General features: G+C 37.7%; 1 protein-coding gene across 1 annotated transcript; it reads right to left on the bottom strand.

Annotated features, from left to right (window-relative positions):
- Positions 1-612: 612 nt before the first annotated feature.
- Positions 613-6,612, bottom strand: LOC133179600 (uncharacterized). The gene has a single exon (XM_061314314.1). It carries the CDS (start codon positions 6,610-6,612, stop codon positions 613-615), a length of 6,000 nt encoding a protein of 1,999 aa, XP_061170298.1.
- Positions 6,613-12,620: the final 6,008 nt, after the last annotated feature.

The following is a 12,620-nucleotide window of genomic DNA, read 5'->3' as shown; positions in this document are numbered from 1 at the left end:
CAAAATCACTACAAAGACACAAAGTTTGAATGAACTCGATCAAGTTACATTCCTGACAAATTAGATACACAGATTTACTCGCTAAAAGTACACATGAACTTTTACAGAGGTATTTAATGTCGCTTTACATTAGCCTTAAAGTTGCAGCTTTAAAAACAATAAACTGAAAACTTGTAAAACTTACATTGTGATCGGCCACAGTTTCTCCGAGATTAGTAACGTCTGGACATGTATATTTCTGAGTCTTTTACAAGAATGAATTTTGTGAGTGAAAATACAGACTAAATAGTAAATCTACACAGGAAACAGCATAGTTTCATAATTAAAATAAATATCAAACTGTAGGCCCTCCCAAGTTAAATAAACAAAACGCAGCAGATTTTGACTTTAACATAAACAGCAGACAGGACTTTATGGTCAGTCAGCAAAATTCAAGCGTGAGAATATGATTATAAAAACAATTTGAACAATGAACAATGTATTTAGTCATACAGATATTGACACATTTGCGACTGTACCTAAAAATGCATAATCTGCAAATTTCTAAATAACAATGTACAGAATGTAAGACATTACACTCCCCGTCTGATATTTAACTCAAAAAAGATATCACTACTCATCACTAGAAATTAAAACTATCAATTCAGTTACTGGACGAATGTAAGTCACTGGTTTCTCGTGAGTCGAATGTTTTCCCGAAACGCGCACCTCGACCTTGCGCACTTTTTCGTCCACACTCGGGAAAACTTTCGTGACAAGTCCCATAGGCCACTCAGTGCGTTTCGATTGAGAGTCTTTGAAGAGCACTATATCGCCAATGGCTACATTCTTTCTGTTGTCCGACCATTTTTGACGCGACTGTAAACTTTGTAGGTAGCTTACGCGCCACTTCTTCCAGAAAACGTCTGCCAGGTATTGTACTCGTTTCCACTGCGATTTATATATGTCCTTAATTTCGAATGATACGTCTGGAGACAGAAGTACGTTTGGTTTTTGTGTTAGTAGCAAGGACGGACATAAAGGGAACGGATCCTCTGGATCTGATGACACGGCGGAAAGTGGTCTAGAGTTGATAATTGCGCAAACTTCTGCTAGGAAAGTTACGAGAACGTCATGGGTAAGGTCCCCGCAGTGTTGTAACATCATGGAATCTAGTATTCTTCTGGTGACACCAATCATTCTCTCCCACACTCCTCCCATATGAGATGAATGCGGGGCATTGAAGATCCATTGAACTTTGTTGTCATTTAGATACGTTTTCACTTGGGTATCTCCTACATTAAAGCAATCGAGCTTCAGCTCCTTTGCAGTTCCTACAAAATTTGTTCCACAGTCTGAGCGAATTATTTTAATTGGCCCTCTAATCGCAATGAATCGTTTTAAAGCATTGATGAAAGAAGTGGAACTTAAATCTTCAACTACTTCCAGATGGACGCCTCGTGTTGTTAAGCAAGTGAAGATAATGGCCCAGCGTTTTGAGTTTGCTGCTCCACCACGAGTCTTTCTTGTTACGATAGACCAAGGCCCAAAGGTGTCAATACCAACATTGGTAAACGGTGGTCCAGGAGTGATTCGATCTTCTGGCAAACCTGCCATCTTCTGATGCTCGTTCTGCCCCCGTAGTTTTCGGCATATAACGCACTTTTGGAGAACTGACGATACTAGTCGCTTCTCACCTATTACCCAATAGCCAGCTGATCGTATGGCACCAGAGGTAAAGTGTCTACCCTGATGTTTTATTTTCTCATGAAAATGTCGAATGAGCAATAATGCTACATGGTGTTTCCCTGGAATTATAACTGGATGTCGTTCATCAGCTGGTATTTTTGCATGACGAAGTCTCCCACCTACCCGCATCAATCCATATTCGTCGATGAATGGGTCGAAATTTGCAATTTTGCTTTCTTTTGGCAACTTCTTGTGTAAGCTGATGCATTCAATGTCTTCAGGGAACATCTTACTTTGGACTTCCTTGATGATTAGGTTTTCTGCCTCCTTTCCGGTTTGAAGACAGTCTTTCTCTGGGAGATTGTTTTTGGCGCTAAGAAATCGTTTAACATAAGCAATAGCGTTCACAAGTCTCTTCCAGCATGAAAACCGTTCAAAACGTTGTGTTCCAAGCAAAGATTCCTTTAATGCTATTGACTTAGCACAAGTTATTTCGGGTCGAATTTCTTTATTCTCCTCTGGATTTTGAAGTTCAAATCTCTGCCCATTTGGCTCTTCTCTGAATAGATGTTTAGGACCCAACAACCAGGAACATTGCTGCAAATCCGATGATGAAATAGATCTGGTAGCTAAGTCCGCTGGATTTTTGTCTGTGGGAATATAGGTCCATTGTGTCGAATGAGATAATTGACGGATTTTTGCCACTCTGTTACTGACGTAAGTGTAGAATCTACGTTTCTCATTGCAAATGTATCCAAGAACCACCTTGCTGTCAGTATGGTACTGTATACTTTCAAGCGGAATGTCGAGATTATCAGATATTGTCTGACCAATTTCCGTGGCTAGCACAGCTGCGCATAACTCTAATCTTGGGATGGTGTGTCCATGGGTTGGTGCGACCTTGGCTTTTCCTAGGACAAATCCAACGCTTGAATGCCTGTCTGATGTTAAGTACGCAACAGCAGCGATAGCTTTTACTGATGCATCTGAGAAGATATGAAGTTTCTTATCTACCGTGTCACTAAATGACCTTGAAATGCACATTCGTGGGATAGTAACCTTCTCCAAATGGCGTAAAGAGGTTTTCCAAGTTTCCCATTCTTCATATTTAGACTCAGGTAAGATTTCATCCCAATCAACGTTTCCCGTTGTTAACTCTCTTAGTATAAGCTTGCCTCGAATAAGGACTGGTGCAAGGAAACCCAATGGGTCATACACACTATTGATTGTTGACAATATTCCTCGTCTGGTGTATGGTTTGATATCATTGGCGAGTTTAAAGGTAAAACTATCTGACGTAATGTCCCAGTTGAGTCCAAGACTTCTCTGGACAGGAAGCGAATCATTCGACAGGTCAAGGTCTTTTAAGTCCTTGGCTAGATCAGACGGCCCAAATGCTCTCATTACTTCTTCACAGTTTGAAGCAATTTTGTGTAGGCGGAGATTCCCAATCGTTTGTAGTGCGGACTGTGTCCTCTTCATTAGATCTATTGCCATGTCAGATGTTGGTAATGAAGTCAGTCCATCATCTACATAAAAGTCTCTGCAAACGAAATTTTTGACATCTTCACCATAATTTTCTCTGCTGATCTCGGCAGTTTTACGGAGTCCATAGGTAGCGATTGCTGGTGAAGGGCTGTTTCCAAACACATGTGCACACATGCGATATTCTATCAGTGGTTTGCTGAAGTCATTGTCCTCATACCAAAGGAAACGAAGAAAGTCCCTATGATTTTCATCTACTTTGAAACAGTAGAACATCTGTTGAATGTCCCCCATGATTGCTACTGCTTCGCGACGGAATCGAAGTAGAATTCCCAATAAACTATTAGTGAGGTCCGGGCCTGTAAGAAGTATGTCATTCAATGATACTCCTCCGTACTTAGCTGAAGAGTCGAATACGGCACGCAGTTGATTTGGCTTACGAGGATGGTAAACTCCAAATATTGGTAGATACCAGCGCTCACTCTCTTCTGGCATTTGTTGTGCTTTTTCGGCATGTGCATTGTCAAAGATACCGCTCATGAATTCAAAGAAGTGCTCTCTCTTCACATGATCACGACTCAGGCTTGACTCAAGAGTTTTGGCTCTCTTTATAGCTTGGGGTCTGTTATTAGGAATCTTGAAATTCCGATTGCGAAACGGGAGTGGTGCTGACCAGTTACCGTCTTCATTTTTGTGGAAGCCTTCATTCATAATCTTTAAGAATGTTCTATCGTCTGTGGATAGTCCAGGCTTGTCATCAGATTCCGTCTTTAGGAATAGATTGTTTCCGAGTTTGACAGGTTGGTGTAGATTTTCCTGCCGTATGGCAAACGAGTTGATACAGGGATTGAAGAGCGTAACGCGGCCATCATCTGTCAGATTAGTTTTCAAGACGTTAACAGCTTTTGGACGATGTACCTTACCAAGACAAGTTTCTCCTATAATTGTCCATCCAAGGGGCAATTTCTGCGCATATGGAGAGTTTGGCGGTCCTATTCGTTGATCAAGGACGTGATGGGCCTCAATCAGATCTCTGCCAATCAAAAGCATTATTTTTGCATCGGGATTCAAAGGAGGTATGTGTGATGCGATGTCCTGCAAGTGCGGATAGTATGAGGCGACATCAGGGGTTGGTATTTCGTTTCTAACATCTGGAATCTGGTCGCACTCAAGAGCGGGTGGTAGACGGAAGTTTTGTTTGCCGTCAATTGACTCAATCGTGACATTCTTTAATTTTCTACCTGAACAACGTGTTTGACCTGCACAGGTAGACAACAGGTACATTGATTCCTGAGTGCAATTCTCCTTAAAAAAGTCACAGAGAGATGGTGTTGCCAAAGACTGATTTGATTGGTCGTCAATCATAGCATAACAAATTGTCTCTTTAGATGGTTCACATTGTGAGTACATGCGAACTAACACTGTTTTCGCGCACGATTTGCCGGAGAATGAGTCCCCACATATTTGCGTACAGTATGGTTTCACTTCAGTGCTCTGTTGACCATTTATAAGATTGCGGTCTGCCTGCTCCCCGCCATGGGATGTCTGCCCTCTGTTTTGTTCTGGAATTACATGAAGAGCTGTGGGGTGATTTTTAGCTTTGCAAATGTCACACGAAACGACGGTGGAACAATTGGCTGCCATGTGAAAGCCTGCACAACATTTGAAGCATATTCCCTTGTCTTTAAGAATTTTTCTTCTTATGGCTATTGGCTTTGAGCGAAATGATCTACATGTGTTGAGTGGGTGCCCTGTGTTGTGTATAGGGCATACTGTTCCTGGTGAGCTTGAAACTTGTAGATCCGTTTTCCGTGCTGTTACCCGAAATCCAGGTTTCTCGGAAGGCTTCTGTCGAGAAGCAGCTGGGCTCACAGTTGATGCAGTTGACAATTCATACTGGAGTGCTGGATTGTTTCTTATTTTGCTTTGTTCTCGAACAAAGTCACAGAATGTCGTAAATGGCGGATGTAGTGTATGATGTCTTTTGTTGTACTGGGATGCTGCAGTCGTCCACTTTTCTTGCAGCATATATGGTAGTTTACAAACTATTGGGCCAATCCCGATAGATGTGTCAAAATACGAAAACATAGACCCGTACATGTCCTCTTCCTTCAAAGCTTCAATTTTTGCAAGGATGTCGGCGAGGTCATACAGTTTCTTAAAGTCTTTGTTGGTAAGTTTTGGAAAGGACGATAATTTATTTTTCAAAGCGCTGTCAATCATTTCTGGACTGCCGTATCTTTCATCCAAGCGTTCCCAGATTCGTTTAAGTCCTAGAGCCGGGTTTCGTGTATGGGCTGCACGCAGACTGAGAACGTACTTCTGAGATATACCTCCGGTATACTTCACAAGCATATCAATTTCCTCGGTGGCGGTTGCTCCGATTTCTTGGACAACATTCTTGAAACTCGATTTCCAAGACGGGTACATCTCTGCTTTATCTGTAAAACAACACAGACTAGATAACAGTAGGTCTTTCTTTAGTAAAAAACGAGTAAAGTCTGTTGCTAGTCCACGATTTTGGTCGACCGTAGCCTTGACTTGATCTTGAGATAGCGTATTTTGCAATGGCCTTACATTTTCACTCTGGAACGGTATGGGCTGCTGTACAAATGAATACGGGTGTCCTACCTGGCCTGGGTAAGAGGTCATGAATGTTGGTTGACCAGTAGCCACAGTTTGACGAGGAATGTATGGTACAGCGCGTGGATTTAAATGACCTTCAGTTGGGAGTTCATTAACATAATTCTCAGTTAGTTCCTTTTTCGGTACTGACGGAATATCTAATAGTTCCTTAGATTTCACTTCCTCTATTTCGAGTGTTTCTAAGGCTGCCTCTGTCGCGGCAACCTCACGTGTATGAACCAGAATTTCAAGGTCAGCTTCTAACACTGCGTTTTCTTTTTCCAAAGCAGCGTTCTGTACAGCTATTCGTTCTTTCATAGCTGCCTTCTGTCTCTTTAATTCAGCTTCCTTTTTAGCGTAGTCAGCACGCACACGAGCCTCTTCTGCCTTTGCCTTTTTCTGTGCGATGATTGAACTCAGGGACGATCTTGACGATTGCTGACTTATTGTTTCTAATTTATCAGATTCGGTCAGTTTTTGTAAAAGCTCCTTAATTTTTTGCAGCCTTTCCTCGACTGTGTGAATGTTACTCTGGTAAGATATTTCAAAACATTCTTTGTCCGTAATACTTTGCTCGGTGTTTGGTCTGTCAAGAAATTCCAGAAATTCTAACGCACTTACTTTGTATTCTTGAAATAAGTGATGGGCATCAGTTTGTATATTTTCCAGCGACGTTTTGTCACTTTGACATGCTTCAATGTCTTGTGTATAAGATACGAGACGACACCATATACTATTGATTTTTCCTTCATAGCGTTCCTTGTTACTTATATATAAAGAAAGTCCTTCTTCCGTCGGTGTCCTGATACGGGATTGTTCTTCACCCGAACTCATGATGGACGAATTATAGTGATCGGAGTCCGACGTCCGAAATCAAAGAGAGTATATCCGGTTGGCCACTTGTAATCTTTTTACTGTACTGCCTTCCATGTCATTTTTAATTGAAAACATATAAACACGGATTACAGTCAGTTAACCAGGTTTTATTGTCACAAACAGTTCACATAGGGGCGCGGATCCATATATGCGCAGGTGTCACTGTTTACAATAGGCGACGATATACAGTAGCTGTGTGAGTTGTGTGTGGATGGTAAAAAGCTATAATAAACAAATACAAATATACAAATACAAGCTACAAACAAAATCACTACAAAGACACAAAGTTTGAATGAACTCGATCAAGTTACATTCCTGACAAATTAGATACACAGATTTACTCGCTAAAAGTACACATGAACTTTTACAGAGGTATTTAATGTCGCTTTACATTAGCCTTAAAGTTGCAGCTTTAAAAACAATAAACTGAAAACTTGTAAAACTTAAATTGTGATCGGCCACAGTTTCTCCGAGATTAGTAACGTCTGGACATGTATATTTCTGAGTCTTTTACAAGAATGAATTTTGTGAGTGAAAATACAGACTAAATAGTAAATCTACACAGGAAACAGCATAGTTTCATAATTAAAATAAATATCAAACTGTAGGCCCTCCCAAGTTAAATAAACAAAACGCAGCAGATTTTGACTTTAACATAAACAGCAGACAGGACTTTATGGTCAGTCAGCAAAATTCAAGCGTGAAAATATGATTATAAAAACAATTTGAACAATGAACAACGTATTAAGTCATACAGATATTGACACATTTGCGACTGTACCTAAAAATGCATAATCTGCAAATTTCTAAATAACAATGCACAGAATGTAAGACATTACAGTAATATTGTTTTTAACACAAAGTTAAATACTTCCATGCAAATTTATTGTACATGTAGAGGCTGAATATTTTTTTAAAAGATATATTGGTATCATCTACTCTTTTTTAACTTTCAGCAACAAATATAATTAATTTATTTAATTTCAATTATTAACAAAAATAATGTCATATTTCAAATCATATTCTTTCAAAGGTTGACATTTTCTCGAAGATCTTTAAAATAATTATCAATGTGTTGTAGAAGAATTACAAATTAATGAATGTTTTATTTGGTTTTGGCAATGATTTAATAAAACATTACAATTTTTGTTTATAAAGACATGGTAATATAAAATTGGAATCAAAACAGTATAAGATAAAATAATTTGAAACACAAATATTTGCTGGGTGGGGCCAGAATCAAAAATACCTTTTGAGTCCCCTAACGCGGCCGACCCAATTAAATCCCGCCGACTGAAAAGGTTTTTTTAAGAAGATTATTCAAATATTTTTTTTTAAATGTTTATCAACTTTTATAAAGTACAATTTCATGAAAACCCATTCTTATCAGAAATTCAGAATGTATTTTCAAAGCTGCTGTCAGAAAAAAAAAATTATTTACCTACCTACCTACCCAACTTAAAATTTTAGGGTCGGGTTAGGGGAAACAAAGATATTTTTAATGATGGCCTGGTATTGATATTTTTTCTCTTCTCACAAATCTCTTATCCCCCCCTCCCCAATTTTTTTTTTTTATTTGAAAACGATGTGTACACACCTGCGTATTTGAGTATAGGCAGCTACGCGCCTTAATGTTAACAAGATGCAATAACAAAAATGAAGGAAAAATATGGATAATGTACACAAAATTGAGAAGAGAAACTCTCAGAAAGGAAAAATTGTACTATATGAAATATTTATGTAGAAATATTCTCAAAATATGAATACTTTATCAAAAAGCACCAAAATAAATTGGAAAATGTAAATATTTTCTAGGTATAAATTGTAATAAATAATTTCTCGGTTCTCCTTAAGTCAAGTTTTAGTGGAAAAATGTTCCAAAATATCTAAATAATTTTTAGAAGAAAGGTAATTCAAAAATATTTATTTCAACTAAGAAATTTAATTAATTTCAAAAAATAAACTTTTTAAGAAAGAAATTCCGAATAAGTCAGTGACTCAGTTATCAAAATACACTGTGAAGTGAAAGTAGCAGAAAAAGAGTTAGGTGCTGAAGCAGTACCTGCACGGAGTGTTCTGCCGGACAACTTCAATGAGAAAAGGACAAGTACATTATTGAACAATAGAAAATCAATGAATCGGTAAGTTTATATCAAACAGAACTATTAGATTCACATAACGCCAATTAGCCAATGAGAGCGGACTTTACAAAGGTACGTGAACACACAATACAGGAAGTTACGTAGAATGTTTACAAATGGAGAACCGGCAACATGTGTTTGACTTCGGGTTGTGTTTAAAGTTAAATATGTTAAAATAGCACCAACATAATGAGGTAAAAACTCTTAACAAGATGAAAAGGTAAGCAATTTTGCTGTAAACAAAACCAGTTTTCCTACAGGTGAATATACAGGTAAACTTCAGTGTGAAGAACACATTTATCATAATAGGGATATTTTTGTAATTTCGTTAGTTTTTAAATTAATAAAGATAAGAATAATAATGCATAATGTTTTTGTAATTGGATACGGAGGTTATTTCACGAGTGAGACAGATCTGAACAAATAACTTAAATATAGCATCATTAAAGTAATTTCATTGATAACATGTTGAATGTACAATAATTTTCTGTTTTTTAAATTAGTGATAATATACCCTATAAATACTTAGGGACGAATTACTCTCGAAAAAAAAATGAAGCGGGGTTTTGGAAGTAGCATGTTTAGATGCTTTATTGAACTGTTGAATGAAGATGGGACTTTTCTAAATCGCTGTCGCTGTCTAAAGCTTCGATTCGTTTATATTTTTTTGATAGGAGGATTGTCGTTTGCGCCATGTTGGTGGATTGACATGCACGATGTGTCGGCCATGTTGTTACCGTACGGAATGTAAAAGATAACTTGTCGCGAGAAACTGTTTGCATGGATCTCATATCCGAATCAATGTGGGACTGACATTTGAGATCGTGTGATTTTGGGTCTGGGTAATGATCTAAGGCGCGGAATAATGTTCGTTGTTAATAGACAATGTTGTGGGTTTATCAGCTGATGTTAGAATAGTCAAAATTTTCCTGTTTTAATCGTTGTTTATTTTGCTGTAGATGTTAGTGCTGTTTATATTTTTTGTCCCAGATATTTGGGTAATCTTGTTGGCTGGAACTTCGGCATCTGATAGCCTATGTTTCCTTATACTACCTAAATAAAATATCATAATTGGGTTTTTTTTCTCATTAGTTGTAAGAAATTTTTCAACATCATAATAGACCTCAGGAAAGCGCTTGCTTTGGGAAACTTGATTTCAAGCTGGAGAGAGCTTAACAGAAAAATCTCCAATTATGTTATAACTGGTCCCTGATAATGTTTCCTCGTCCAATTCTTTTATGAATGCAACCGTCACGGTAGCTCAGGAGGTCATGAGCTCGAATGTCGGCCGCGACTGACCTAAGTATGAACCAACTGTTCTTTCGCCATGTGCTCGGCACTTTGAAGTGAAAGTTCCGGTCCTTCGGATGAGACCTTAACAACCGAGGCCCCGTGTAGCGGCAGGCGTTGGCACGATAAAGATCAAGTAAAGGTCAAAATTTGAAACCCTTCACCGGTATATGGTGACTTCCCTATATGAATGAACAATTTTCGAATGGGACGTAAAACAACATACAATCAATCAATCTATTTATGAATGCATTCAATTCGTTGCCTCTGTCCATTTCATTCCCTGTCATGCCATTTATATCTAACTCATTAAAAGTTTTGTCAATATAGTCATTTTGTTTTATTTTCATATAATATTGTTGAAACAGATGATAAAAAAGATCAGCCATTGGAGATGAGTTGATGATAGAAATTAGAGAAAGGGACCAAGGGACTTAACCTTCTAGTATCCAAATGCATTTAATACATCAGTAAAATTCTCATAATTATTAGAGTTACTTCATATCAATTAAAAATATTTCTGCACTTTTTTGTCATTTTTCTCTCCAAAGTAGGAGAAAAAACTGTTGTAGCATATATGCTACACCGGGAAGCCAATACATATGTTGTAAATATGATACATACAAATTGTTTACTTGAAATGATTTATTATTCTTAAAAAGTAAAACAAAATGATACAATGAAATATAATGTTAATATGTTCAATATGTAAAGGATTTCATTGACCTGACATGTAAAATTTGGCAAAAAGACCAAAGGTTGTTAAAATTGTAAGAAATAATTATGTATATAATAATGTAGTAAAAAAGTTCAGAAAAAAATAGCATTTTGACTAGATTTGTTTGGCATTTAAAGGTGAAAATTCACAAAGCAATTTCTGTCTTTGTTAACACAAAGACTTGCATCACATTTGAGTCATTTCACAAATGAGAACCTATCACAACCACTGAGTTTGCACCGCTGCCGTTTTGGTGGGACTTCATTTGTCAAACCGGCGTACGCTGAATGCGCCGCTCGACCTTTGGTAACCCGGCTTGTTGCTTCATTTGACTGGGGAAGGTACGCCGATCTGAAATGACCGGCGAGGAATTCGCCGGTCTTAGAGATAAAACAACTTATAAAATGCGGACACTTTTTACCAATTTGGTATATTTTTTGTTTGCATTTGTTGAACAAATGTCCATTCATATATTTAAAATCCGTTCTTATTTTCTAAAAATAATTTTTTTATGAGGCCCATGATTCTTTTAAACATTGAATTTCTAATTATCCAACCTTTTTTTCGCTAAGACATAACGTAAAAAGTGATAGATCTCAATTGATTGTTATATAGTATAACAAATTTTGGTTTTCGCCGGTTTACTTCATTTGCCAGTTAGCCGTTTTACGCCGATCACGTTACCGGCGCAATTCGGCGTACAAATGAAGTCGGCCTTTTGTCTCCCTGGTTGGCCAATAACCGACTTGATCGTTGCGTATTATTTCAGCAGGACTTTTGACTGTACGTTTTGGAAGAGGTGGGGGAGAAACGCAAGGCCGTCCTATCTTAAGTTTTGTGCTCGATTAGTCCGGTTGCAATTTCGTCAATGAACTCGCATAATTTTGATGGTTTCTGTTGTAATAGGTGACAGTGTCTTTTGTACCACAGCCAAATGTTTACTGCAGAAATCATAATTGTGCGCCAAAAGATGTACATATACCATCTTCTGTTTGTACAGAGATGTCAAGGAATCCATCAGTCAACTCCTCCCATGAACTGATTGTAGGTCTCTATGATTGATGTTTATATGCGTCTTTGTTGTTTTGTCCCATCCTCTAACTTACCCAACAGGTTCTCCTCCTACATAAGATGACACAATGTCAACATTTTTATTGTCAAACCATCTGACATGTATAATTTCAGAATTTTGGTGGACTTTGTAATCACATGAACCATGACCCTCTTTTTTTTTTTTAACTCCTTTCCGTCTTCAGTACACAGTCTTTCAATCTATTGGATCTAACAGTTCCAACAAAGTATATTGATCTTTCCTTCAATGCATTGATAAGTGGCAAAGATGTGAAAAAGTTGTCAGCAAATATTTTGTAATTTTTGCATCTGGTAGAGTCGGACGTAAAATGTGTTCTACCATATTGCCGATACAGTGATGTGATTTTATCTGAATTTCTTCCAAATGTTATACCTTTGAAATCTGAGTTCAAACCATCTGACATGTATAATTTCAGAATTTTGGTGGACTTTGTAATCACATGAACCATGACCCTCTTTTTTTTTTTTAACTCCTTTCCGTCTTCAGTACACAGTCTTTCAATCTATTGGATCTAACAGTTCCAACAAAGTATATTGATCTTTCCTTCAATGCATTGATAAGTGGCAAAGATGTGAAAAAGTTGTCAGCAAATATTTTGTAATTTTTGCATCTGGTAGAGTCGGACGTAAAATGTGTTCTACCATATTGCCGATACAGTGATGTGATTTTATCTGAATTTCTTCCAAATGTTATACCTTTGAAATCTGAGTTACTTTGAGGCACG

Source organism: Saccostrea echinata, unplaced genomic scaffold (genome assembly GCF_033153115.1).
Source record: "Saccostrea echinata isolate AGI-Se365-2 ecotype Australia unplaced genomic scaffold, CSIRO_AGI_Sech_v1 ptg000005l, whole genome shotgun sequence".
In the NCBI taxonomy this organism is placed as follows: domain Eukaryota; kingdom Metazoa; phylum Mollusca; class Bivalvia; order Ostreida; family Ostreidae; genus Saccostrea; species Saccostrea echinata.
The sequence above is the reverse complement of the archived record's forward strand: the minus strand, read 5'-3'. Positions and strand labels throughout refer to the sequence as shown.

Bases quoted from the DNA above. Each gene is read 5' to 3' on its own strand.
- LOC133179600 (XM_061314314.1), bottom strand. From the start codon at position 6,612: ATGAGTTCGGGTGAAGAACAATCCCGTATCAGGACACCGACGGAAGAA.